The sequence below is a fragment of the Brachyistius frenatus genome, unplaced genomic scaffold (assembly GCF_029030835.1).
Source record: "Brachyistius frenatus isolate BFR_SWC_R1_liver_20210118 unplaced genomic scaffold, ASM2903083v1 Contig_257, whole genome shotgun sequence".
NCBI lineage: Eukaryota > Metazoa > Chordata > Actinopteri > Embiotocidae > Brachyistius > Brachyistius frenatus.
Window position 1 is genome coordinate 343,085 of NW_027210856.1, and position 23,627 is coordinate 366,711.

The window sequence follows — 23,627 nt, forward strand, 5'->3', positions numbered from 1 at the left end:
GTGTGTGTGTGTGTGTGTGTGTGTGTGTGTGTGTGTGTGTGTGTGTGTGTGTGTGTGGCCGTGTGTGATGTATCTCTCTGTCTCTGACTGCGGACAGTGTCTTGGAGAGTCCCAGTCGGCTAGATGAAGAGCACCGCCTCATCGCTCGATACGCTGCCCGCCTGGCAGCCGAGGCGGGTAACTCTACGGTGGGTATTTCACACGAGGCCTCATGGCCGGCTTCAGTAAACAAGTTATTGTTAGTTTATTGTTTTCTGCTGCTTTGTGGTTTGAGAACTTAAAGGTCCCATATTGTAAAAACTTAGACTTGTTTTTGACTGTTAAACGGCTGCTGTAAATACTGTGAAAGCACCAGAGCACAGTCTGTATTTCACCAACTGTGCAATTTGATCTACTGTAAGTTTGTGATGTCACAAACTCACACTCGCGTCACGCCTGCACTCAGCACATCCAAGCTGTCCAAACTTTTCTGTAGAAGAAAACACTAACCAGTCATTCTGAGGAAGTTGGCTACCTGTGGTTGGCTTAGATGTGTGTCGCTCAGAAAGGAGTCGGCCAATCAGAAAAGAGGGTCATTGATACCAATATACCTTTAAAGGCCCAGACACACAACAGCCGGTTCTTGGTAGAGCTCCAGAGGGAAGCTCAAAAACTAAGACCTTAAATTATACCGAGATGACTTTCGGTACTTAAAACTACAAGAATATATTTTTATGAATATCAAGACTGCAAATGAAACACAGTAAAAGGGTAAAATATGGGACCTTTTTAAAGGCTGAAGCTACTCAGTGTGTAGTACTCATTCTTAAAATGTAATGCAGTTGAGTGAGCAATTATTTTCCACTACTTCTACTTGTTTGTAGAAGATCATTTTTGGCATTTTTGCCTCCATTGCTGTATACTGCCATACAGCAGAGAAATGTGAGCAGAGAGAATAGAGGAATGACATGCAGCAAAAAAATCAAGCTGGCTGGGGGTTGAATTGGCGACTCTGCTTTCTGAGGGCCTTCTAGCCCGTATGGTATGCACCCAAACCATTTGTCCAATTTGATCGCCCCAGACTTTAACTAGTCTGATAAGGCTCTTCAAAATATGATGCAGTCAGAATAACGCAAGTTGATTAGAATTTCTTACACTTTAGATTTCAGTTGTGGCTGATTTGGTAAGTAGCTACTTTTATGAGAAATACATCAGCTAGTGTATCTCTTCAAACTACAGCCAAACAAAATCAGTCTTTTGATTAAAAGGACAGTCAAGAATAATTACAACTGTGATCAGGTTTCATGCTGCACACAGTTGGACAGGTGCAGTTCACTGTGGCTATTCTTTCTTAGTCCATTAGTCTCTTGCAAAGACTAAATATTCACTGCTGACGAGGACAGTTTCCTTGTTTACACGGTTGCTTCACAATAAAAGTCAACACACAGGTTTCAGCAGTCGAGCTCTTGTAATGTGAAGCGGGGGGAAATGTTGGGTTTCCATTAGCAGTAACTTAATACAGTGAAGAGGAAATGGTGGGGGTGACATCAATTAGCTGAAATTTAGCTGGATTTCATGCATTTTTGCAATAATTATGAATCTGAAACGAGCACAGAAATGGTGCCAACAGAAAAAAAAAAACTGCACTGTAACGAGGTGATTATCGATCATTATTGATGACAAATGCAAAAATTGAGTTTCATAAAAGTCTTAAGAAATATTCACTTTATGTAGGATCCCATTGTTAGAAGCTGATGGAGGAAACAAATATTAAGGGCCAACTGAACTATCGGGAGGCTTAAAACTGGGTTTATTTTTTTGCATTTCTTTGCTGCTGTATGGAGGGCTGAAGATAAGCTAGAATGGTTTCCCGTTTATGCAGAAACATAATGAGTAGTCCCCTCCATCAGGGCATCATTACCGCTCGCTGTGGTCAGGAGGTAGCCGTTTGTGTTCGACTTCTCCTCTCCCACCAAATTGTAATGCCCCTTGCCTGATCGTTTTTTTTTGTTTTTTTTCAGCAACAGTGTCCCCCAACAGATCTCGGTTTCAACTTCGATGCCAACAAGCAACAGCGGCAGCTGATTGCAGAGCTGGAGAACAAAAACAGGTACATTTAATCCTAAGTTTTATTTGTGGAGAAAGAAATGAGGACTCTTTACTGATTGGTTGGCTTACTGGTTGGCAGTGATGGAAAGTAACTATAGGAGCAACTCCACGACATTAACCTGACGGCTATACACACTTTTCAGATAACGATTTTACGTGGAAATGTGTTAAAGCATTAGTGCAACATTTAATAAAATATACAGAGAATTGAGAGGATCAATACAACTCTCGTATCTTTACATTAAATATCTGGCTACAGCGAGCAGCCTGGTTCATCAAGCTGTTCATTTAAAAATCAACCAGTGGCAATTAAACTGCAGTTTACACTTTAATGCATCAATAATTAGGATACGGTAACATGACACATTATACTTTATGTACAGTTTGCTGGTAAAACATTTTTTTTTATATTACGTCATTCAAAATGCAGAACTTTTATTTGTAACAAGGTGTGTTTACATTCCATTGTTACTACTCCAACATAGATAATAAACTTTGACTTTCATCATTTCTGTTTGGCGTATTCAGGGAGATCCTGCAGGAGATCCAGAGGCTGCGTTTGGAACACGAACAGGCCTCTCAGCCGACACCGGAAAAAGCCCAGCAGAACCCCACACTTCTGACTGAACTGAGGCTCCTCAGGTATGATTCCTGCTGCCGCCGATGCTCCACTCCTGACAGCATTTTCGACCCAACGAGGGGAAGAACGAGACGTATATTAAGGAAGTCAAGTGGCACAAAAAACTCCCGAGCTGCTGTATTTATGTAGAAATAATGTCCCTCCTAATTCAGAAGGATGTTTTTGAATTAGCTTCAGCAGCAGCAGCAGCAGCAGCCGCGGTCATTTGTCATGCTGGCAGGACACTGTCACCCTTGAGTTGAGTTTTTGGAAGCGACTCACCCTGAGAGGACGCGTTACGCCACTTGTTGCCCAGAAGGACTCCCTGTTTGTCTGCTCTGGCCTAAATACTGAATCACAGGCAACCTTGCAGGTCAACAGTTGTGGCAAAGGCCTTAAAATGTGTATTCTTTTAATGTTTTACAGCATAAATCCTCAGTTGCCTATTAATGCTAGCCAATGAGTAGCAGTTTAGATAAATTAATTAACAGGTTTTTTTTCTTCTGAGTCTTACTTCCTTTTCCGCCATTATGGCAGTGTTGTTGTATATATGGGAAACTAGTGATGGCAGTAAACATAAACATGTAATTAAATAGGTTTCGCTGGAGGTAACGTTTATTCCGCTCATTGTTTCTCAGAATTTCACTCAAACGTGTTTTGAAGCTTTATAAAACTCTGAGCTTGTTCGTTTTTAGAGCAGATTTTATCAGGCGATAATGATCCCATCCAACTGTGGTCTGAGTTTGAATCCGTGTTTTGGCTCCGATACGTTTTTTTTTTTTACTCAGCCAGAGGATGAAGGAAAGGGAACATATGTTAACAGTCTGCAGATGTTTGCGAGTTTTTTCTTCAGGCGACTTCAGCCTGACAGATGACTGCTTTAGTTCTTTGAAGCTTTTTCAACATTCCTGTTACAATCCGTGAACACCAGAGGGTGATAATGATCCTAGAATCACCACCGAATGGAAAAGGCCACATACAGTGTGTCACTTCGCAGGGGTCCCACAGTCAAATAATTTGCGGGGTAGGACGGGGGGGCAGATTTTTTTTTTTTTTTTTTTGCTCCTAAAGAAGCTATTTTAACATTAAAAAAAAAAAAAATTCACCGGGAGTTTCAATTTCATACCCTAAGAAGCTGAGCGACGACACTTTCATCAGTGAGTTGTGCTTCTTTTTGTGACGTTTTCCTGGACAACAGCAACTTTCCTCTTGCACATGCGACATCTTATAGTTATTTATTATGAACTTAATCAATTGTACACCTCCTTTGATACTGTCTGCACTCCACGTCAACATTATTGATCCATAAAGAGAAGTTTTGGTGTACGTTGAAACGCATTAAATCTCAAGTATTTATGTTAAACAGGAGCACAACTAGTGAAAATGTGGATAAAATGCCATTTATATGCTCCAGTTAGTGATAAAAAAAATAATCTATAGGTGTAGAGCAGTTTTCAGAGGAGGGTCTTTACATGGGGAAGCAAAATAAAACGGAGAAATCACAAAAACGTCGGATTTTAAAACGGGGGAAAAAACTATTTCGAGGAAGAAAATTACAGCATTTCTAAAACTAAACATTATGTAATGACTGTAAAAGAGAACAAATTAGAATTTACATAAACATTCAAGCCATATAAAGTTTGCAGATTTTACCCCCTGGCCAGCAGTTTGCTTTAAGAAGACCAGATAAATAAAAAAAAATTTCAATGTCAAGGTGACAGTGACTCTTAAGGTGTTTGTAACAGTAGCATTGGTGCGCATAATTTTTTTTTTTTTTTTAAATCCTGGAGAAATATTACTGTGCTTTAAAACCGGAGCAAGAGGCGTGCGGTACATTGCAGTGGGGTGATGTAATTGATGCAAACGCCATGTGACTCTGCATACATTCGGCGCACAGTATTTTGTGTTGCTGTAACTGATCCTCGGATTATTGGACTTAAAAGCAAGTCTGCTTCCCAGACACAAAAAGTAAACCCATCACACACAGACGCTGGCATCTGCACATCTGAAGGCAAATTCATGCAGACGTTGTGATTTTTCTCTCTTATATAAATACTGCATTTATATAAGAGAGAAGTGAATGGTCTGACCGCAGAATATACTCTATACCTGAATTGCTTCCACTTTTCACAAATCGGAATAAACTCGTGACTTTTATATGAGAATTTGCTCTGTCGATGGACTTAAACCTTGAAACACGCAGTCCTAAATTTCTTGCTGCTCTCTTTCTTCCACAGACACAGAAAGGACGAGCTGGAGAGGCGCATGTCCGCCCTGCAAGAGAGCAGGCGGGAGCTGATGGTGCAGCTGGAGGGACTCATGAGGCTGCTAAAGGTACGACCCGTCACCTGCCGCGAGAAGATTTAGCTCCGAGTGGGACAATGAGGCCTCGGTAATACCAGCCTAAGACAGTGCATTCACATTAAACGTCCTAAATCGGCTGTTTCTTCTTTAGCATTTAGCTGTATTTTTTCGCTGCTAATCTACCTTAGATAATTGGTTGGGGGTTTTTAAAGCTCGGTGGCTTGTGTGATGAAATGAAATGTGTTTTATTCTGCAAAAAACCGAGACACCACAGTGATCTTATGTTAATGTGGCGCATGGTGCATGCAGAAATCCCTTTTTCTTCTTCTTTCATCGCTTTAATTCTGTTGCTCTCACTCTCTCTCTGCTTACCTTTCGCTGGCTGGTAGGATGAGGAGCAGAAGCAGGCTGTAAGTTGCCCTTTACTCAGTTTGCAAGGCTCGATACCTGGCTCCGATCACATCACTTGGTTTCATGCTTCTGTACTCCCGCCTTTCACACAGATGCGACCGAAGGACGTTTTCATTTTAAGACGGCTATTAGGAAAGATGACAGGGTTTTTATAATCTAACATGGTTGCACTGATTTAGTCATCAAAATCTAGGATCCACGGACTGAAACCCAATCTTTTCATAACCAGTTTTCTACCCAGAAAAAGTTGGGAGAAGTGTGTTTTTCCCTGTCCAAATGTCAGGGACTCGTTCTTTTCATCGGCGCTAACAACCTCCCTTCTAATGTGACTGCAGTCTGGCTGGCCATCTGCTGCCTGGCTCGGAGCCACCGACCTGGGCCCGCACCAGTCCCCGAGACGCACAGCGATCCTTCTTCTCTGAGACACAAGCTCCCGACTCGGCATACTCGGCCCCACTCGGAGAGTTCTCATTAACCCCTCGATGCAGTGCATGTGCACTATAGAGACACGGAGTATAGTCAGCCAGTAGGATAGGATTACTAGACTTTTTTTTTTTTTTTTTTTTTTTGCTTGTTTGTGTTTGTTCTCCCTTTTTAAGGATTAAGTTCTTTTGGTCACATCTGTGTCTGTGTTTGTTTTAATAAAAGTCACCTTTATAGGCCAAAATGTCATGTCTTAAAGCTGCAGGCTGTTATTGGAACACTGCGTCCTCCATTGGAGCGCACTGGTGCAAGAATTTGGCTTTGATGATGGAGAGATTAACGAGATTTAAGTTGTTGTTTTTTCTCCTTTGTCAGATTCACTAAAGGTTTGCACATGGATGTCATGAAACTAACCAAATGTTATTTGCTTTTCTGTGCAAGAGGATGCTGAGTAACAGTGGTCAGCTAGTGTTTTTACACCCGTCGGGGCCAAACGCATAAATGTAATGAGTATATATCTCAGATTTTAATCATTTGTGGATGCAAATCAAGATTCTACCTAATTCATAAACGTGTTTCAAGACCGACCTCCTAAAATGAAAGTGAAATTGTCTTTTTAAGTTATAAAGAATAGTATTATGGGGCAACTTGAGTTTGAAAAAATTCTACATTTTGGGCAGTTTTCTTTCTTGCCGTGGAAAAACAATGTTTTTTGGGCACCACACAGACACGAGAGTCTCCTCATCTGACTTGAAGGAATTTTTCTAAATTACAAATGATTCCTTTAACGTTCGAATTTGAGACTCGCTCAGGCGAAACGGCCTGTGTTTTGAGCCGTCAGTTGATGCTGATGAACAAAAAGAAGAGGCGTAAACTGTAAGCATTGAGTATAAGTTGGGAGGTGAAGTTATATGCTGATGATACTCTAATGATCCCAAACGTTTTGTATCCGTTGCAGTCCCAGTCCGGAGGCTCACCTCATTCTTCCCCCAGTCACGGTGCGGGCTGCTCCATGCCCATGCCCATACGCTCCACCTCGGCTGGCTCCACCCCGACTCACACACCGCAGGACTGCCTGGCGGGGGTGGGAGGGGACGTGCTGGAGGCCTTCGCTCAGGGTGCGTCCCATCCGACACCTGAAACGAGGAGCGTTGACTGTGAAAATGAGCACGGAGTTTAAAAACAAAACATTTTTAAACTTGGTGAGATTTTATATTTCACATCAGGATTGCACAACAAACTGTGTGTGTTCCCTCCTCTCTGTTCCCCAGGTGTACCTAGAAATCTACGGAATGATCTTTTAGTTGCTGCTGACTCAATCACAAACACCATGTCGTCACTGGTGAAAGAGCTCCACTCAGGTTAGTCTATGCCGCATTTAAAAAAAAACTTTTTTTTAGGGCTGTGAGTCTGTTCTTCTCATCTGAATTACATCCTCCGCTCTGAGATTTGTGTTGTTGCATTTCCCTTCCTGCGCACGAGTTTTTACACGATTACGAAAAACTTGGGTCACTGAGATGTTCGGGTTTTGTTTTTGCAGTAGATGACGTGGGAGAAGACGACATGACCAACATGAGGAACGGTGGAGACAGAGGTGAGTGTCGGTGCTCACCGGTACTTCAGTTTGTCATACTACATAATCAACATGTCATCAGAAGCGTTTGTCTTCATTTTAACGATTGGCCAAAACATAAAGACGCAATATTTCCGGGTTTTTTTTTTGTTTTCAGCTGAAGCAGAATGAAGAACAAAAAGTAGGAATTATAATAAATTCATGTTATATTATACAAAATATATAACATACCCCAGAAGCCCTGAACAGGAGTGGCTGCAATAATTTTATTTTATAGTGTCATCTTGGTATATTCACACTGATAACATCATGTTTTCTTAAAACAATGGAATACTTATCTTGTTAAGTCGAGAAAACTACTGTTTATTTTTCTTGTACATACAAACAACATTTTTATTCGCTGTTCATTTTTTCCAAGGATAACAAGCTCATGTTCGGAGAGACAAGCAAATACATTGTTTTCGCTATAAAACTAGAGGTAATTTCAAAAGTTAAACGGTTAATTTCACCCAATATCTTGGGAAAATATACTGTTATTTAAACATAAAATGATTATTAAGTAGTTATCATGACAAAAAGTCTCATATATCATCTGAGTTGAATCAGAATATTAAATAACAGCATAAAATAAAATTATTGCAGACGCAGCCGTTCTTGACTTCCCATAACAATTGCAGTAAACTTGAGAAACAAGTTTCCTGAAATGCTTCCTACAAATAGAGAAACAACAGCTGATGCTTGTGTTGCATGTGTTGATTCTTTGTTTGTTCTACTGGAAGAGCTGGCTGCAGCTAAATATTTGCATGGCACTTTTATCAGCCAATAATACATTTGTTTGGCTCTTTGTAATTGGCCCACTGCTAACACACTCCATCCAAAAATAGCAACGCAGCGGGCACATCGCCACACGCTCATTTTTTTTTTTTTTTCTTCTACTAATTCATTTAGACTCTGCAGACTGTCAGCGCCGCTAAATATACGCTCCTCTTTTTGTGTACGCAGGCACATTGAGAGTACAGAAGCACTGAGGGAAAGAGAACACCATCCCATCCTGTAAGGACATACAGTCATCAACTGGGAAGAATCAGTAACAACAACAACAACAACATGAGCCCCCTGGCATTAGCACGTAGAGTAATGCATGCTGTAATCTTAACAGGATTTCACTATGTGAAGAAAAAAAGATTAAAAAAAAAAAAAAAAAAGAAAACGTCTCTTCACACCTTGCAGGTAGCAAGATGTGTCTAATTAGCAAGTGTGTATGTTGTCCTGTAAACAAAAACTGCTATAATTACCCAATGATTTCCCTCATGACTGCTAACGAATGGCTTGCTGTGCTTTCTCTCCCAGCTGTTCCACTGCAGCAGATCATTCTGTGTATATATAAGACACTGTAAAACACACAGCGATGCCCCGACATGAAGGAGACCTCCCGTCACCACATGTTTCCCCGTCAGTGCTTTTTGTATGATTAGCGCTAGCATTTCTTTCTTTTTTTTTATTTTTATTTTTTTATTATCTCGTTAAGATCATTTTTTTGCATGAAGTTGCACTCGTGTGGATTTAGGTACTGTACCACGCTATGCCAGCTCTTGTGGTTTAGGTGTCAGAAGGTGTCCTGCCTCACGGCTCACGGCCGGGTGTGTTTACCCGCACGTGCATATTCTGGAGATGAAGGTTGCAGTAACCAAAATATGTCCCAAGTCTTAGTCGAAGGAATTATTTAATTTTAAGTCATGTTACTGCATTTCTTCCGTTTTCTCGCCGAGAAAACATAAAACCAGGGCGTCGACGGCTTTGAAGCGGGTGAAACGGCTCCTCTGGTTCTGTCCAAAAGGGACTGAAACATCAGGCCAAGAAATAGGCCAGCACAAAAATCTCCCCCACCCCCTCCCCATAAAAGACAAACTTGTCATCAGGGAAATACCCAACATGGCCAGAAGAAACAACATCTCCTAAAGCTCACTAATAAGCAAAATATATGTTGTTTAATGGGTTCAAAAGCTGAAACTTGAAATCACCACGCTGTGTTTTTGTGCAGGTTTATGTCCGGGACGGTTTCTGGGTGCTTGTGAGGGTTGCCAGGTTGTACAGAACAAAATGGAGATTCTGTACAGCCAGGCTCTCCGTCCGTCCGTCCGTGTCCTCCTCCCCCCCTCAATTTACAGTGTTTATGCTAAGCTAAAGACAACTGGCTGCAGGCTGTTGTCTGACATCTACCTTACAAACTCTTTGGCAAGAAAGCCAATTAGCACATTTACTCCAAATCTGAAAACTGAAGTCAACAATCGAAAGGCTTAATCAACTAGATTATAAAACGGTAAAAGTAGCTTGTTAGACGCAGGCCTTGTCAGTAGGAGTGCTGTGGTAATACTGCTTCTCGTGTCTGATAACTGTATCCAGAATACAGCGTGCACGTAAACACACTGGCTTGAGTCGCGTACTGTTCCGCTGCTAACGTGCTCTCGGTGAGCCACCCTTGCAAAATAAGAGGGCTGTGCAGTTAGAAGCCGATTGGGGCTGCTGCAAACACAAAACGACAGGCCGAGTCTCCTCGTCGTTTTTCTTTTTTTGTTTTTTTTTTTAATTTATCCTGTCACTGAAAACTGAACCACCTGAAAAGGGCATTTGCAACGCTCAACGCAGCATGGTGCCTCCCTCCGGTAGACACCGGCCAGCTGGTAGCCTCGGTATTTATCGTCTAAAAAGTGTAGGGAAGCACCTCAGGATTGTTCGAAAGTGACGAATTGTAGACACCGAGTTTTAGTCGCCAGTCGCATAATGAACACTTATTATGTGGTGGTGGTGGAGTGAGCAAGTGGGAAATGCTTTGATAGCTTTATTTAGTTTTAATAAAAGTGTATTGAAAAATGTGTATACGTGCAATGAAGGTAGGTGCTCAGGGACCGCAAGCTACAGTAGGTGAAACACGGAGGTGACACGTCCTGTCGAAATGCGAGAAATCGTGCGTCACGGGCTTAAAAATGAGAGCTGATTCAAAATGAAGGTGTTTTAATTGTAAAAACGATACGCCGACGTGGCAAAAAAAAAAAAAAAGTGAAATAGACACGCCCGTTTGTTGAAACTTTCTCTCAAAGTAGTTTTACATTTTCCCGTCATTTCACCAAGTCAAATTTGCTTTTGTTTGTGAAACAACAGAGGGGGGGAGGAGGAGGAAAAAAAACAAACAAAAAAAACAACAGCGAGTGATTAAATGTACGGTCAAGAACGTGGACTGAAAAAGAAAGAAGCGTATTCGGCGAAGCATGCCGTTGGATATTGTTTGTCCGTGTGAGAGTCTGCGATCTGTCCGTCGCAGAGGTAGCTGTTCGCCAGAGAGGATGTTTGTTCTGGGTCACATGCAGATCGGGTCCGAGTTACCTTTTTACAGTTCCGTCTTTGGACTCGGATGTTTTTGTCCTTCCGGGTAGCCATTCATCTCAAACAAAATGGGAATGAGTAATGTCTGGGGTTTTGTTTTTTGTTTTTTTTAGTGAATGCAATGTGACAAAGGTCTGGGAGCAGTTTGAGAGTGTTCAGGAAGTGCTGGTTAAAATCCGACTGACCTGAGCTGCTGTTGTTTTTGTACATTTTAAAGCCTATCCAATAAGCCGACGCGCAAGGTTTCCGACAACCTGTTACGCCGCGTCAAGAAAAAGAGCAAAAAAGAGGCTCCTCCGTTATCGTCGTTCTAAATGTGATGTTTTCATTCAGTTATCTTCTTGTTCTTCTTCTTCTGCTTTACAGTATTTAGTGGCGTGCAGTCATTTGTAACGAGTTTGTCGCAAACGCAAATTCACTCGCACACTTAAGTCGCCCAAATATAAATGAACACCATAAAGGGGTATTTTAATTTGAAATTCTGTGACCGCTGCCGTCATAAAAGTTCATTCAACTGCAAATGATAAAACATGTAAAGTCTTCCCCTTCATCCTGACCACGCATTTGAACGCAAAAAACTTAAAGCTTTCTTTTCTGTTCTCTCAGTTCGTGCCTGTAGCTGTTCTGTAAAGTGCTGTAAAAAAAAAAAAAAAAAAAAGTGACCATTCAGCAAATACTGATGATCTATCAGCCTTTTATGTCCGAGGTTCTTCGTCTGTGACTTTGTAGAGATTTTTATGTATTTATTTAACGGGGGGGGGGGACTTCTGCTCAGCCTTTACATTCGTGCCAAACTGTTTTGCAGACATCGCGTGTCATTGGAATCACAGGTATATATATATCGAAGTGTATCTGCACTTAGTACGTTGTTGCTCATTAGTCTATTTGCAGAATGTCTGGAAGACGTTTGTGTTTCAGGATTTTACGCTGCTGGAACATGCTGGAGAAACTCACATTTAATAGTCGATTACAAAAATAGACAACACATTCCAGATCTACTGATAGAAAGTCACTGATGTCATTTTAACCAACACGGAGGCAATACTGTACGTTGACCCTGTCAGACCAAACTCGGGGTGACGCAAATAAAAACACGCAGCCAGTCATACCGAGGTGCGTTCATCGTGGTCCGTTTTTAATCGTTTGCAGAGACGGAGAGGACGACCTCGACGACAACGCTCCCCTGACGTTATTTATCTATGTATGTGTTAGGTACGGTTTAATGCTTCTGTACACGTTTGTTTTTCTCATGTTGATTTTACAAAAACATAGTTTTATGTCACAAAGCCATTGTCTTTTGTAAATAAATCAAATGTGAGATATATTAAAAAAGATTTAAAATATGACTTAAACCGCTCATGTCATCTTTGCTAGTGCGCATCACTTGAGTATTTCTGTTATCTGACTTCAAATCAAAAGTTTCTGTCAAAACTTAATTAATAGAATGAATTTTTTACATATGCTAAAACTACCCAGTAGTATTAAATGCAGTTCAAATCAGCTCTTCCTCAAACAGTTACAAGCTTGAAATAGTACTTTTACATCATTAATAATCAAAAAAATATAGAGATATAATAATAATAATGGGATATGACATTATTCAGTGATTTTTTTTTTTTTTAAATTTTTTAGATTTTTTTTTTTTTAACTGAATCAAAACTGCACTGAATAATTTTACTTTGCATGCAGTACATTGTATATTATATTTAATATATGACCACTTTTACCTAAACTGACTACTTCTTCCACTGTTGTCACTTTATAGAGTCCGTGAAGTAAAATAAAAGTTACAAAATGATTGCCTTCTGATCTTGTGTCATATATTGTTGACAGACAACTTCCTTCTATTCCCGCGAAGAAGTCCCTGCTGCAGTGATCTGCGAGAATTTCTTTTGCGGAAAAAAAAATATGCAAAACTAAAAACTAAAGCCCAGGGTAAACTAAATCAAATATGAAGACGACTCCATCTGGCCTCAACGACTACCGACCGGTTGCCCTCCCATCTCATGTGATGAAGGTGCTGGAGAGGCTGGTCTTGGCCCACCTCAGGCCGCTGGTGAAATCTTCTCTGGACCCTCTGCAATTTGCGTACCAGCCTCGTGTGGGAGTGGACGACGCCATCATCTACCTGCTGCAACGAGCTCAGTCTCACCTGGATGGAACCGGTGACTCTGTGAGAATCACTTTCTTTGATTTCTCCAGTGCATTCAACACCAGTCAACCACTGCTGCTGAGTGAGAAGCTGCGGGTGGTGGGGGTGGACGCGTCCACCGTCTCCTGGATCACTGACTACCTGACAGGCAGACCACAGTTTGTCCGTCTGGGCAGTGTGCTGTCTGATATGGTGGTCAGTGGTATTGGAGCGCCTCAGGGAACTGTTCTGTCCCCCTTCCTGTTCACCTTATACACAACTGACTTCCAGTACAACTCAGAGTCCTGCCATCTGCAGAAGTTCTCTGATGACTCTGCAGTGGTAGGGTGTATAAGGGATGGACGGGAGGACGAGTACAGGGCAGTAGTGGAGGACTTTGTGGAGTGGGCGGGAAGAAATCACCTGCTCCTGAACGTGGCCAAGACCAGAGAGATGGTGGTCAACTTCAGGAGGAAGACGACGGCTCCACAACCGCTGAGAGTTCTGGGAGAGGAGGTGGACATGGCTGAGGAGTACAAGTACCTGGGTGTGTCCATCGACAACAGACTGAACTGGAAGACCAACATCAATGCTGTCTACAAGAAGGGGATGAGTCGACTCTTTTTCTTGAGGAAACTTCGATCCTTCAATGTGTGCAGCGAGATGTTGGAGATGTTCTACCAGTCTGTTGTTGCCAGTGCATTGTACTTCGCTGGGGTCTGCTGGGGGAGCAGCATTGGAGCCGGAGACACCAACAGACTTCACAAACTGGTTAAGAAGGCCGGCTCCATCATCGGCTACAAACTGGACAGCCTGGAAAAGGTGGTGGAGAGGAGGACGCTGAACAAACTATTATCCATATTGGATAATCCTGACCACCCTCTCCACCACCTGCTGCAGGGACAGCGGAGCACTTTCTCCAAAAGACTCCTCCAGCTCCGCTGTCACAAGGACAGATACAGGAGATCATTCCTGCCGACCGCAATAAGACTGTACAATAACTCACCTCTGGCAAAATAAGACTGTTGACTGTGTTTCTTGGTTGTTTGTATATAATATATATAGATATATAGATATATACTGTATACACTGTATATACTGTGCATTTTATATTTTATATTTATATTTTTACTGCTATTTTATTGCTTTTCTATTGTTCTATTATTATTATTGCTTCTGTATTTCGCTGTAGCGAAAAAAATTCCCTTCGGGGATTAATAAAGTAACTACCTAACCTAACCTAACCTAATCTGTCCTTTTTTCCTGGTGCTTTAGACACAGATGATGACAAAGGCTCCCGAGGTGAGAGGAGGTGAAGACACCGTGACCTCTCGGCAGCTTTCCCTTGCGGGTTTCCAGTAAAAGGCAGAGACTCGGCCGGTATCGCCCTCTGCTCCCGTCTCTCCGTGTATCGTGTGGCATCGTCTGCCGTCCTCAGATGAACCACTCAGTTGCCACTGACTCTACGAGAAAGAGGAGCGGCTGCTGCTTCCAGATCAGCGAACCACATCCGCCTGCTGCGCACACATTTCCACTCTCCCTCATTGCCTCCTAAAAAGCCTTCAACCTGCTCCGCAGGGATTTGTTCTGGAAGCCTTCCCGCATCTGGCAACTCCAGACGTCTCCCTCACGGTGTCTCCGTCTAGTGGGCATGTGTGGGACTGATGTTGGCTGCGGTAGTTTGCTGTTGTAGAGAGTAATGGAATGAAAAATGATGACAGATCCGAGAGCTTGGATATGAAATGTAGACGTGCTGCTGGGTGAAGAATTCTGATTGGACTGAGCTACTTTTTCACACATTCATTTTGATATTTAAATCTGCATAAATATTTAGTTGAGTGCATTTACAACTACTTGATTGGCTGAGTGCTTTTAAGTATGCTTAACCTTTATGTCAAAGGCATCTTTTCATCATGTTAGGCCTTGCCCTACCTGACAGAGGTTTTGCACACAAAAGACAGAATCATTTCCTGCTTTGCTTTATTATTTTGGTTTCACATTTCCAGTCAGAACTTTGTCTTTGTCTCTCTTTCACGAGCTGTTTTTGCTTTCATTGTAAATCTAAGTGACTCTTGACTGCCAAAATAAGGGCTGCTAACTGTTTCCAGAGAGACAAGAAGCAAAGATCGAGCAAACTTGAAAGATATTGGACTGTATAACTTTGACGATTTTTAAATCGTGTTTTGCTTTGACTGAGGCTTAAGTTTTGGTCACCATGAAAAATCCTGCTCTTACAACTTTGCATTTATATGTGTGAAGTTCATAATTTGGTCATGTGCGTCTTTTTTTTTTTTTAATTGCCTTTTGTTTTAGACGTTTCACTTATAATTTTACATTTAAATGCTCGTCTTTGTTATCCAAAGGACTTTAAATGGCCAGAGGAATGAAACTTATCAAACTTTTTCACAGCATATATTTTGACTCGTCATGGCAGGACGTCTCCACTCCGGCTCTGAATGCGTCGCCATGTAGCAGTGAACAAAGTTGTTCGTTCCAACCGAGTTTGACAGGTTAAAATGTCTGCTGTGAAAAAGGTCAATTCAACCTGGAAGACTACGTTTGCCCCTGAACTGAGTTTACAGTGACACAGCAAACAAACAGTACATGAGAACAATGTATAAGTATAGGAAAAATAAACCCATCTATCTCGCACGAGGTATAATTAGTGCAACCGTTATACATGTACAAGAATAGATGACCTTTATGGTGTTAAGAGTTGAAGGTTGTGCAATGGGGAGTGTATATTTGAAGATCTTTACAAACTGCACCTCCGTCAAACACACTGTATGAACAGAGTGACTGATAATGTATCAATATGTGTGGAAGGTGAGGCTTTAGAAAAAAAAGAGAATACGTCAACGTCAAGACGTGAATATATACTGTAGTATAATCAAAACAATAAGTGCAGACATCACATGTTTGGCTACACTCTGCCCCTGAAGCTGGCCCGAGGCGTCAACTAATTAGATGGCTGCTTAGGGGCCCCGCAGCCACCAGGGGGCCCATAAATGAAGCAAATTAAAAATAGGAAGTCTCCTCAGGTTCCTGTGTTCGTTTTGTTGGTATTTGTCATACTTGAATATTTATGGCCTGTTTAAAAGACTGAGAACATACTAAGCAGAAATGATATTTGACTATTTCTGAAGATGCACGTGCACACATTTAGCTTGCAAAGTTGTTACTTATTTGAATCTGTACGGCTTGTGTGCTTGTTTTTTTTTTTTTTAAACACATTATTTGTATCTTTTGTTACAAATATGATCTTCCAGGTTTTGCTGCTGCGTCACTTACACAGCATGTCAAAACTGCTGGTGGCATCTTTCGATGTAATATGATGCTATTATGACGATAAACCAGACAATATTAAGATGATCTGTTCTCTTTCTCACATAATTGGACTGTTGTGTGACCTCTGCAGTGCATGTGAATAAAGTGGGGTCAAACAAATATTCCCTGAGGCCCAAACCTGCGTAAGACTTTGCCATGTTTGGCCTGCACGGTTGCATGGCATCTTGCCATGTAGCCGGCACGTTTTCTCTCAAGGGCAGTGGTGAAAATGTGGTTTCGTGCTTATTTTTGCCCTGAGGGTCACACCAATGGGGCCAAGCAGAGTGGTACTTAAGGGACATCTGGGCCATTAAAATGTCCCTTTAGTGTAACATTAGCTAAGAAGCCATAAGCATTGGAATTGTTCCTATTGGGCACTAATGTAAAATGTTGAGGCATCCCTGGAGCCTGTTGGCCTGAGGTGTATTCAGTGTGATTGCAAGATGTGCAGTTTGATTTCAGCCTTGTCCTTTTGCTCTACGTGATTGCCACTTGCTTTCCCACGTTTCATGTCTGTATTTATACTCTCGTGATAAATAAAGACAAAGATGGCATAACAATAAATTAATAAAGGTTTCAAAATGGGTAATATTTAAATGCTATTCCATAAAAATGCATATATTTTCAAATTTGAAGGGTACTTTATAAATACTAGTTAGTGTCTGACCCCCTGACAACCACCACCAGGGTGTGTGTGTAAAGCGGCGGGCTTTAGGACCCGGCGGCGGCAGACCGTCTGCAGGCCCCTGCAGTGAGAGCGGCTCATCTGGAAGAGAGCTGGCCGGCCGGGGAGGTGGAGGACGGGGAGAGAAGAGGAAGGAGGCTCCGGGAGCAAGCGAGACAAAAAGGGTCAGGCCTGGGACTTGGGAAAATCGGGTAACGAACACACAGCGACTCACGCATTTAAATCCGTTTAACCCGGCACTGGTAGCCGCGCAGGAAGGCTAACCTTTATGTGAACGAAAAAAAAACAAAAAAAACCAAAAACGTGAAAGCCCCGAGAGCGGAAGGCGCTCGATTGGTAAACGGGGAAATAGCGATTTAGCGGGTTTGCTTTTCTGCAGATGTGCTGATTGGACGTCGAGATGTGAACTTGACCGAATTTACAGCGTTAGAAACAGCCTCGCGGCTCCTTAAAAAAAAAAAAAAAAAAAGCACCGGCCTCATTAAAGGAAATAACGGGGATTTTTTTTTTTTTTTTATATATCCTTCAGTGGCCGTGGCCTGTAAAAGAGCCACAATCCCCTGGGTCATATTGCAGACTTCCCCTGCTGCAAAAGACGTCTAAAACTTTGCGATTTTAACGCATAGCCAGTTGAATATTAAATGCACGTCAGTCAATCGCAGCAATGTAAGCGTTCGGCCTGACTGGAGGCTCATGTGCATGGAAATGCGGTGACACTAAACGCCTATGTGGCCTTTATAATACATTATTTTTTCAAGATAACACGTTGTGATTGTTGCCTGCAATTCTTTTTCAGCAGCGAGGGCAGCCTATTAGCTCCCTTTTTTTAATTTTTTTTTTTTTAAATAAATCAGACTCATCAATCTTGGCTTTTTACCCTTAAAGGAAATTAAACACATTTTTAATGAATTCACAAGCTTGCTTTTTTTTTTTTCTTCTTCTTCTTCTTCTTCTTCTTCTTCTTCTTCTTCTTCTTCTTCTTCTCTCTCCATATTTCCACGAGTGCAACTGTGTGCGCATGGCAGACTGCTGGGCTAACTTTGACCCAGACACTTCAAAAAATGAAATATTAATACATTTTAAGAGCATGTGCAACAGCGTAGCCGTCCTGTATTTGTTTTTTTTTGTTGCCTGTACTTTATATTTATTGGGCGCACGTGAGCGTGTGACAAATGTCGACTTCTGCACAAGCACACATCCATGTGGTGTAAATTGGCCTGTAGGCTATAGTAGCCATACAGTATCTATAGACGCCGGAGAGAGTCCTATATGACGTGCACGCCACACGGAGAAATCTCGTGTTCAAGAGTAAAGCAAGAAAACTTGAGGAAATATGTCTCAGGATTGCCACTTTGTAATGCAGTTTGTCTGAATGTCTCAAGTGTCTCTTAACAGTGGGAGGGGCTGAAGAGTCTTGATGGTTTCTTTCTTTTCTTCCAGGAGAGTCCAGAGAAGAGGGATCATCTCTCATTTCTTTCTTTCTTCTTTTTTTTTTTTTTTTTTTTTTTTAAACCCCCTCCTACCTCCCCCTTTAAAGTTTATTTTCTCACCTGGAACCTTCCCTCATCATCAGACATCACTACCCCACAAGCCCGCAAGACCCTCAGTAATGCCGTCCAACACTGTCACCAGCACCAACACCGCTGCGTTCAAAGGCTCCGACTTCGCCGATTCACCTGGGAACAGAATGGTGAGAAACACCCGGGCGATGTAAAAGCACGTTTCACTCTCATTCAGGGAAAGCAGGAGACTCTTCTGACAGTTTTGTGTGTCTCCGGGGGGTGACCCCGTCGGGTCGGGCGCGCGCGCGCGCGCGCCACACGGTTGAACCTCTCTCTATGTACACATCTCCCATCTGTCACTGTCTAGCAAATGCATTAAATACCCCCCCAAAAAATAATCTTCAAAAATAAAAAAGGAGATTTCTCGCATTCATAGCTAGTGGGTTTAAAGAAGTCAAAAAGGTTTTTAGAGGGACTTAAGCTGAGCTCTTGATTGATTTGGTTTTGCTTTGATTGTCCCATCAGTGCAAAGTGCATCTATTTTAAAGTCCCAACCAGAATTCAGCAGGTTGATTTAAAAGGGAATTATTCACTAGTGAGCTCACGCGACGATGGCGAAGGAGTGCGCACGAATGTGCACGTGCATGTAGTCAGGTGACAGTTTTTATTGAATAAAGCCTTGAAATTAGAGGAATGTGATTTCTAACAGCCACTTCACACCAACACCAATTAAAATCCTCTTAAATGGTATGAATGGAGTTAATCGTTCAAGCTAACGCCTCGCTGATCTCTGCAATCCATAGGCTTACTTGGAGTAGGCTCAGTCGCATTGATTTCTTCTGTTTTATTGAGGAAACATTCAGATTATTTTTTTAATTTTTTTACTGAAGAATCTGGCGGCGTGTGGAGTGCTGTGTCACCTGTCCTGATGCAGGCAGACTCATGATTACAGCCGCCTGCATGTGTGAATGCAGCATCACCGAGGAGGAGGCAGCCGCGGTGTGTGACATTTTGCTGTTGTAATGGTGGTTGGTGACGTGGGCGTTGGCTGGCTGGTGGAGGTTGAGTTGGAGCTGGAATGGCTCTACAGCTCTTTTTTTTTTTTTTTTTTTTTTTACTGGAGGGGTTGGGGGGGGGAATCTGTCCTCATCCTCTACGTTCCCATTACACAGTACTGCCCTTAGTCTTGTTGCCTGGCAACAGACATCGCCTTAAATAACCGGCTACCCAGATGGAAATAGTGCAGGGATATTGACAATGTAGTAGGGTTCACTCCAGGCAACAACAAATTATGTTTCAGGCTTTTTCAGTTTTAAAAAAAAAAAAAAAAATTCCCCCTCAGAAAATATTGGGGGTGAAGCTGTGTGTGAAAACGGCGTGTAATTTTTCATTCGGTGCATGTGAGCGCCCGAGGTTGGGAATTGGAGGATGCGGCGTGGATGTGGGCTGTTCCTGCGCAGATAGCCAGGCACCACTGAATTGTGTCATCCATGTAAGTGGTTCCCAAATGAGGCTACACACCAGGCTGCGCTCACAACGTGCTATTATCTATGCAAATTCTGCCGCCCCGGTGAGGGGGAAAAAAAACAAAAACAAACCCGGAGCACCCTGTTAGTAATCGCACAATGAGATGGGAGCCGTCTGCAAAGCAGGTTCTCCTGCGAAATGATTGATATCTACGTTTAAAATCACCTTTTTAAAAGCCTGTCGATAGCCTCTCTATTTTCCTCTATTGATTATTATTTTCTGTTATGATTTTCACAATCTTTTCCATCCTCTGCCCACTAATCACAACATCAGTTATCCTGATAGCACCCATTTCTTTATGTAAATTAGTTTATCCCCCCAGGATGTTATTCGGTGATGGATTTATCCTATTTTAGCAGCAAACACTCTCAGGACGTAACCTGAGAGCCTGACCTTTTGGAAATTATTGCCTATGTTTATTTACGTCCTTGACCTTTTAAATTATTTAATAACGGGCCTCTTTGAAAACATTTTTATGGCATTTTTGAGTTTGCGAGTGTGTGTTTTAAAGGTTTCTTGCTGTGGTTACACTTTATTCTGCAGGATTTATTACTCCAACCTGTTCATATTTGATCCATGTGGAGTCAGATGGGTCACAGATTTCAGAGCAACGTCATAATCAAACACAGAAATGACAAGGCAGCATGACAACTACTCCAAAATCTCCCCTTTGACTGACCACAAGGTTCATTTAGTTGCAGTTCTGAAGCTTCTGCGTGTTGGAAGGTTGTTTTTTTTTACGCTATCGTAAGATCTTCTTTAAAAATAAATAGAATTTGCACAGTTATCATGAAATTGTACTCTGAGCAACTTGAGGACTTCTCAGCCATTTTGGATCAAAAATATGAGTTTCATTCTTGACCTTGAAAACAGGCGCTGAGGAGAAAGAAATCTCCCCCTGAGGCCCATTTAGTAGCTTTTATTTTTTTTATTTTTTTTTTTTTCAAATCACATGATCTTCATTAGGAGATGGACTTCGCCAAAGTGTTTAAAATTAGCACGGACAAGATAAGAGATTAAAGTGCTCTGGAAAAAAGAAAAAAAAAGAAAGAAGAAAAAACAATTCCAGCAGGGAGGAAGAAAAACTCCTTGTCTGATGATGAAGGTCATCGGATCGGGCCGGCGACTAAATGGACTTCGTGTCTTCGAGCTCGGGAATAAACTCTTGATCCTCAGCTGTAATATAAGCCGAGACACAAAACTACATTCGCCGGTGACGGCGCCGTAGATTTTGTATCGTATTGAAACAGGGAGTCTTGCACTTCAACGTCTTTAAGCGGGATTGACAATTTAACTACACATGTGCACTGTAGAGTGTCGTTACTCAGAGGCATCGCCCTCACTTAACCTCCGTCACTCGCACACTGAGTTGTCTCGCTGTATTTAACTCCACCCATTAACACAAAGTCATACCGCGTCTTACAGTAAAGCTTTTTTTCCCACGTTACATTATGCCGCTGCGCCGCGCCTCAAAATAAATGTACTTAACGAGACGTCAGCGGAGGGAATCGGTCGCGGGGAAGGCCTCACGGTGCGGCGAGCCCATTTATCTTTCGAGGGAATCTCGCATTCAGTACTGAAGGAATTTAATAAGGACCCCCCCGCCCCCACTGCAGCTGTCAGGAACGGCCTTGCAGTCTCATTTGCATTCAGACCTGGAGCTGGTGGTCCCATTCAGTCAATATTGAAAACTCAAAAGCATCTACATTAGGATCATCTTAGTTTTTTCCCCATCAACCCCCAGGGGTACTCCATGGCGGCGGGACGTGGGGCTTTGTTCGCTGAGGGTGGGGGGGGGGGGGGGGGGTGTGGGGGCAATTTTATTAATCAAAGGGAAATTGCAGCGGGTTGATGGTGTGTGTGGGGGGGGGAGGTGTGGGGGAGGCGGTCAATGTCTTTGTAACGGTGTCAAGAGGGGGATTGTCTGCGGAAGGTCAGCGCTGTGTCCGCACAGCTTTTCACTTCAGCCCGGTTCAAAGGAACGCGTCATTCCATTTTTCTATCTGTCCCATTGTCCGCTCGGGCCAAAGACACTCGAGGACCCGCCGCAGTCCTCCCAAATGTTTCAAGTGTTTCACTGGGCTGCCAGTTGTTGTGTGGAGTGCCACTCGCCGCTGCATCGTCGGCGGAGGCGAAGCCGCCACTTAACTTGCAGTGTGCACAAATACAATCATCCGTAACCCCGAGAGATGCCGCGTCTCGCATGCATCCACACCTTAAAAGTAAACCGTCCACATATAGGGGCACACTTCCATAAATGCCAGATGCCGCGTCTAAAATCACTTGCGTGCTCTTTTTCTTCACAGGGTGAGAGCACAATACTGGACATGGACCTGATGGCGGAGGAGAAGTCGACTAAAAGTAGTGCCTCTTGCAAAGCTGGCAAGCCTGGGAGGAAGCGCAAGCAGTTTCCAGTGAGTGTTGATCCAACATCACTACATGACCTGCATCCACGCATGCGTGTTTTACAGTCTTATCAATTTTACAATATGTTGCCTAAATATTGGTCATAGTCCGGATTAGACATCAGCCTATGAAAGAGTCTCTCTTCCACTCACTGTAACAGCAGGTCTTTCCGCATCACTGCTGCCTTAAGGAACAACTCCCAACACTTTTTGCTGTATGACACATTGTTTTATGCATATTCTGACCTGAAGGGCAAGTTTAGAAGACTTTATTTAAATCACCAGGGATCTCCCAACCCGTAGCTCGTGGAAAGTGCGAACAATTGGCAGTGTTTCCCACACGTAATGTGCTGCGTTTCAAATGGCGCACTTGCGCACGAACACTCGCTGGTTCGAGTGCATGAGTGCGTTCACACTGTCGAGTACACAAACACGCAGTGCACTGCAAGTACCAGGATGATGCACTCTAAAAAAAAAAAAAAAGTGTGAAACGTTGGACACTTTCCACCCTAAAATGAGGAAGGGGGCGGGGCCACTGACGTGAAGAATTTTCAAATTAAGGCGTCTGAGGAAGCTTAAACAGGTGACATAAAAACACGTCCATTTCTGGGTAAAATAATCGGAAGCTGCAGATATTTTGGCGGGTGACAGCAGCTACCCTGTTAAAATTCCTGCACTAAACAAGTAAGAGTCCAAAAGTAATTTGGAACACAGCGATAGACTTACGAGTATATTTGGCGATCCATTTTGGCGTTTTTTTTTTTTTTATTTATCTTTTTTTTTTTTTTTTTTAATCTGTCCAAAAGAAGAACATTTTAATTCAAAGAAAGAAAAGACTGACACGCATGAGACGTACAAGAACATTTTAATTCAAAGAAAGAAAAGACTGACACGCATGAGACGTACAGGTGAGGGGAATGCAAAGGGAAGTGATGTGATACAGTGACACGTGGACAGATAAGAAAATTAGGACAAACTAAAGTAAGTAATTGACATTGTCTTGTTTTCTTTGACGGCTGTGAGCAGTGTGAGCTTCATCAATTGAAAAATGTAATGCATACAGAAAAAAAAACATGCACGTGCTGTTGAATGTTAAAAGTATCAATCAAAAAGAAGCTTATTCAGCTGGTTTGGGTGGAGCTCAACTATGTCAACATGTAGCTCTCGGAAGAGAGAGAAAAAAAAAAAGCTTGGACACTTCTGCTTTAAATAGGCAAAGAATTTGGTGAGACATTTCAAAATTCAGCAAAA

General features: G+C 42.4%; 2 protein-coding genes across 12 annotated transcripts in view; both read left to right on the forward strand.

The window, feature by feature from the left end:
• Nucleotides 1–10,584, forward strand: part of dtnbb (dystrobrevin, beta b) — a 32,935-nt gene extending 22,351 nt beyond the window's left edge. For 4 of the 11 annotated variants that reach the window (XM_069721118.1, XM_069721122.1, XM_069721127.1 and 1 more), the window contains 9 exons: nucleotides 98–188; nucleotides 2,001–2,089; nucleotides 2,617–2,730; nucleotides 4,945–5,041; nucleotides 5,401–5,421; nucleotides 6,804–6,963; nucleotides 7,117–7,206; nucleotides 7,386–7,439; nucleotides 8,421–10,584. In XM_069721118.1, the coding sequence (XP_069577219.1) occupies nucleotides 98–188; nucleotides 2,001–2,089; nucleotides 2,617–2,730; nucleotides 4,945–5,041; nucleotides 5,401–5,421; nucleotides 6,804–6,963; nucleotides 7,117–7,206; nucleotides 7,386–7,439; nucleotides 8,421–8,446 (742 nt within the window). In that variant the 3' untranslated portion in view covers nucleotides 8,447–10,584. Of the gene's footprint in view, nucleotides 1–97; nucleotides 189–2,000; nucleotides 2,090–2,616; nucleotides 2,731–4,944; nucleotides 5,042–5,400; nucleotides 5,422–6,803; nucleotides 6,964–7,116; nucleotides 7,207–7,385; nucleotides 7,440–7,575; nucleotides 7,600–8,420 lie in introns of all 11 variants that reach the window. The other 7 variants (XM_069721125.1, XM_069721128.1, XR_011311966.1 and 4 more) reach the window with 6 other exon arrangements.
• Nucleotides 10,585–17,029: 6,445 nt separating this feature from the next.
• The window catches only part of LOC138634314 (DNA (cytosine-5)-methyltransferase 3A-like), a 39,051-nt gene continuing 32,453 nt past the window's right edge, over nucleotides 17,030–23,627 (forward strand). The window contains exons 1-3 of the mRNA XM_069721130.1: nucleotides 17,030–17,133; nucleotides 18,383–18,632; nucleotides 22,278–22,385. Coding sequence (XP_069577231.1) covers nucleotides 18,552–18,632; nucleotides 22,278–22,385 — 189 coding nt within the window. The 5' untranslated portion in view covers nucleotides 17,030–17,133; nucleotides 18,383–18,551. The remainder of the gene's footprint in view (nucleotides 17,134–18,382; nucleotides 18,633–22,277; nucleotides 22,386–23,627) is intronic.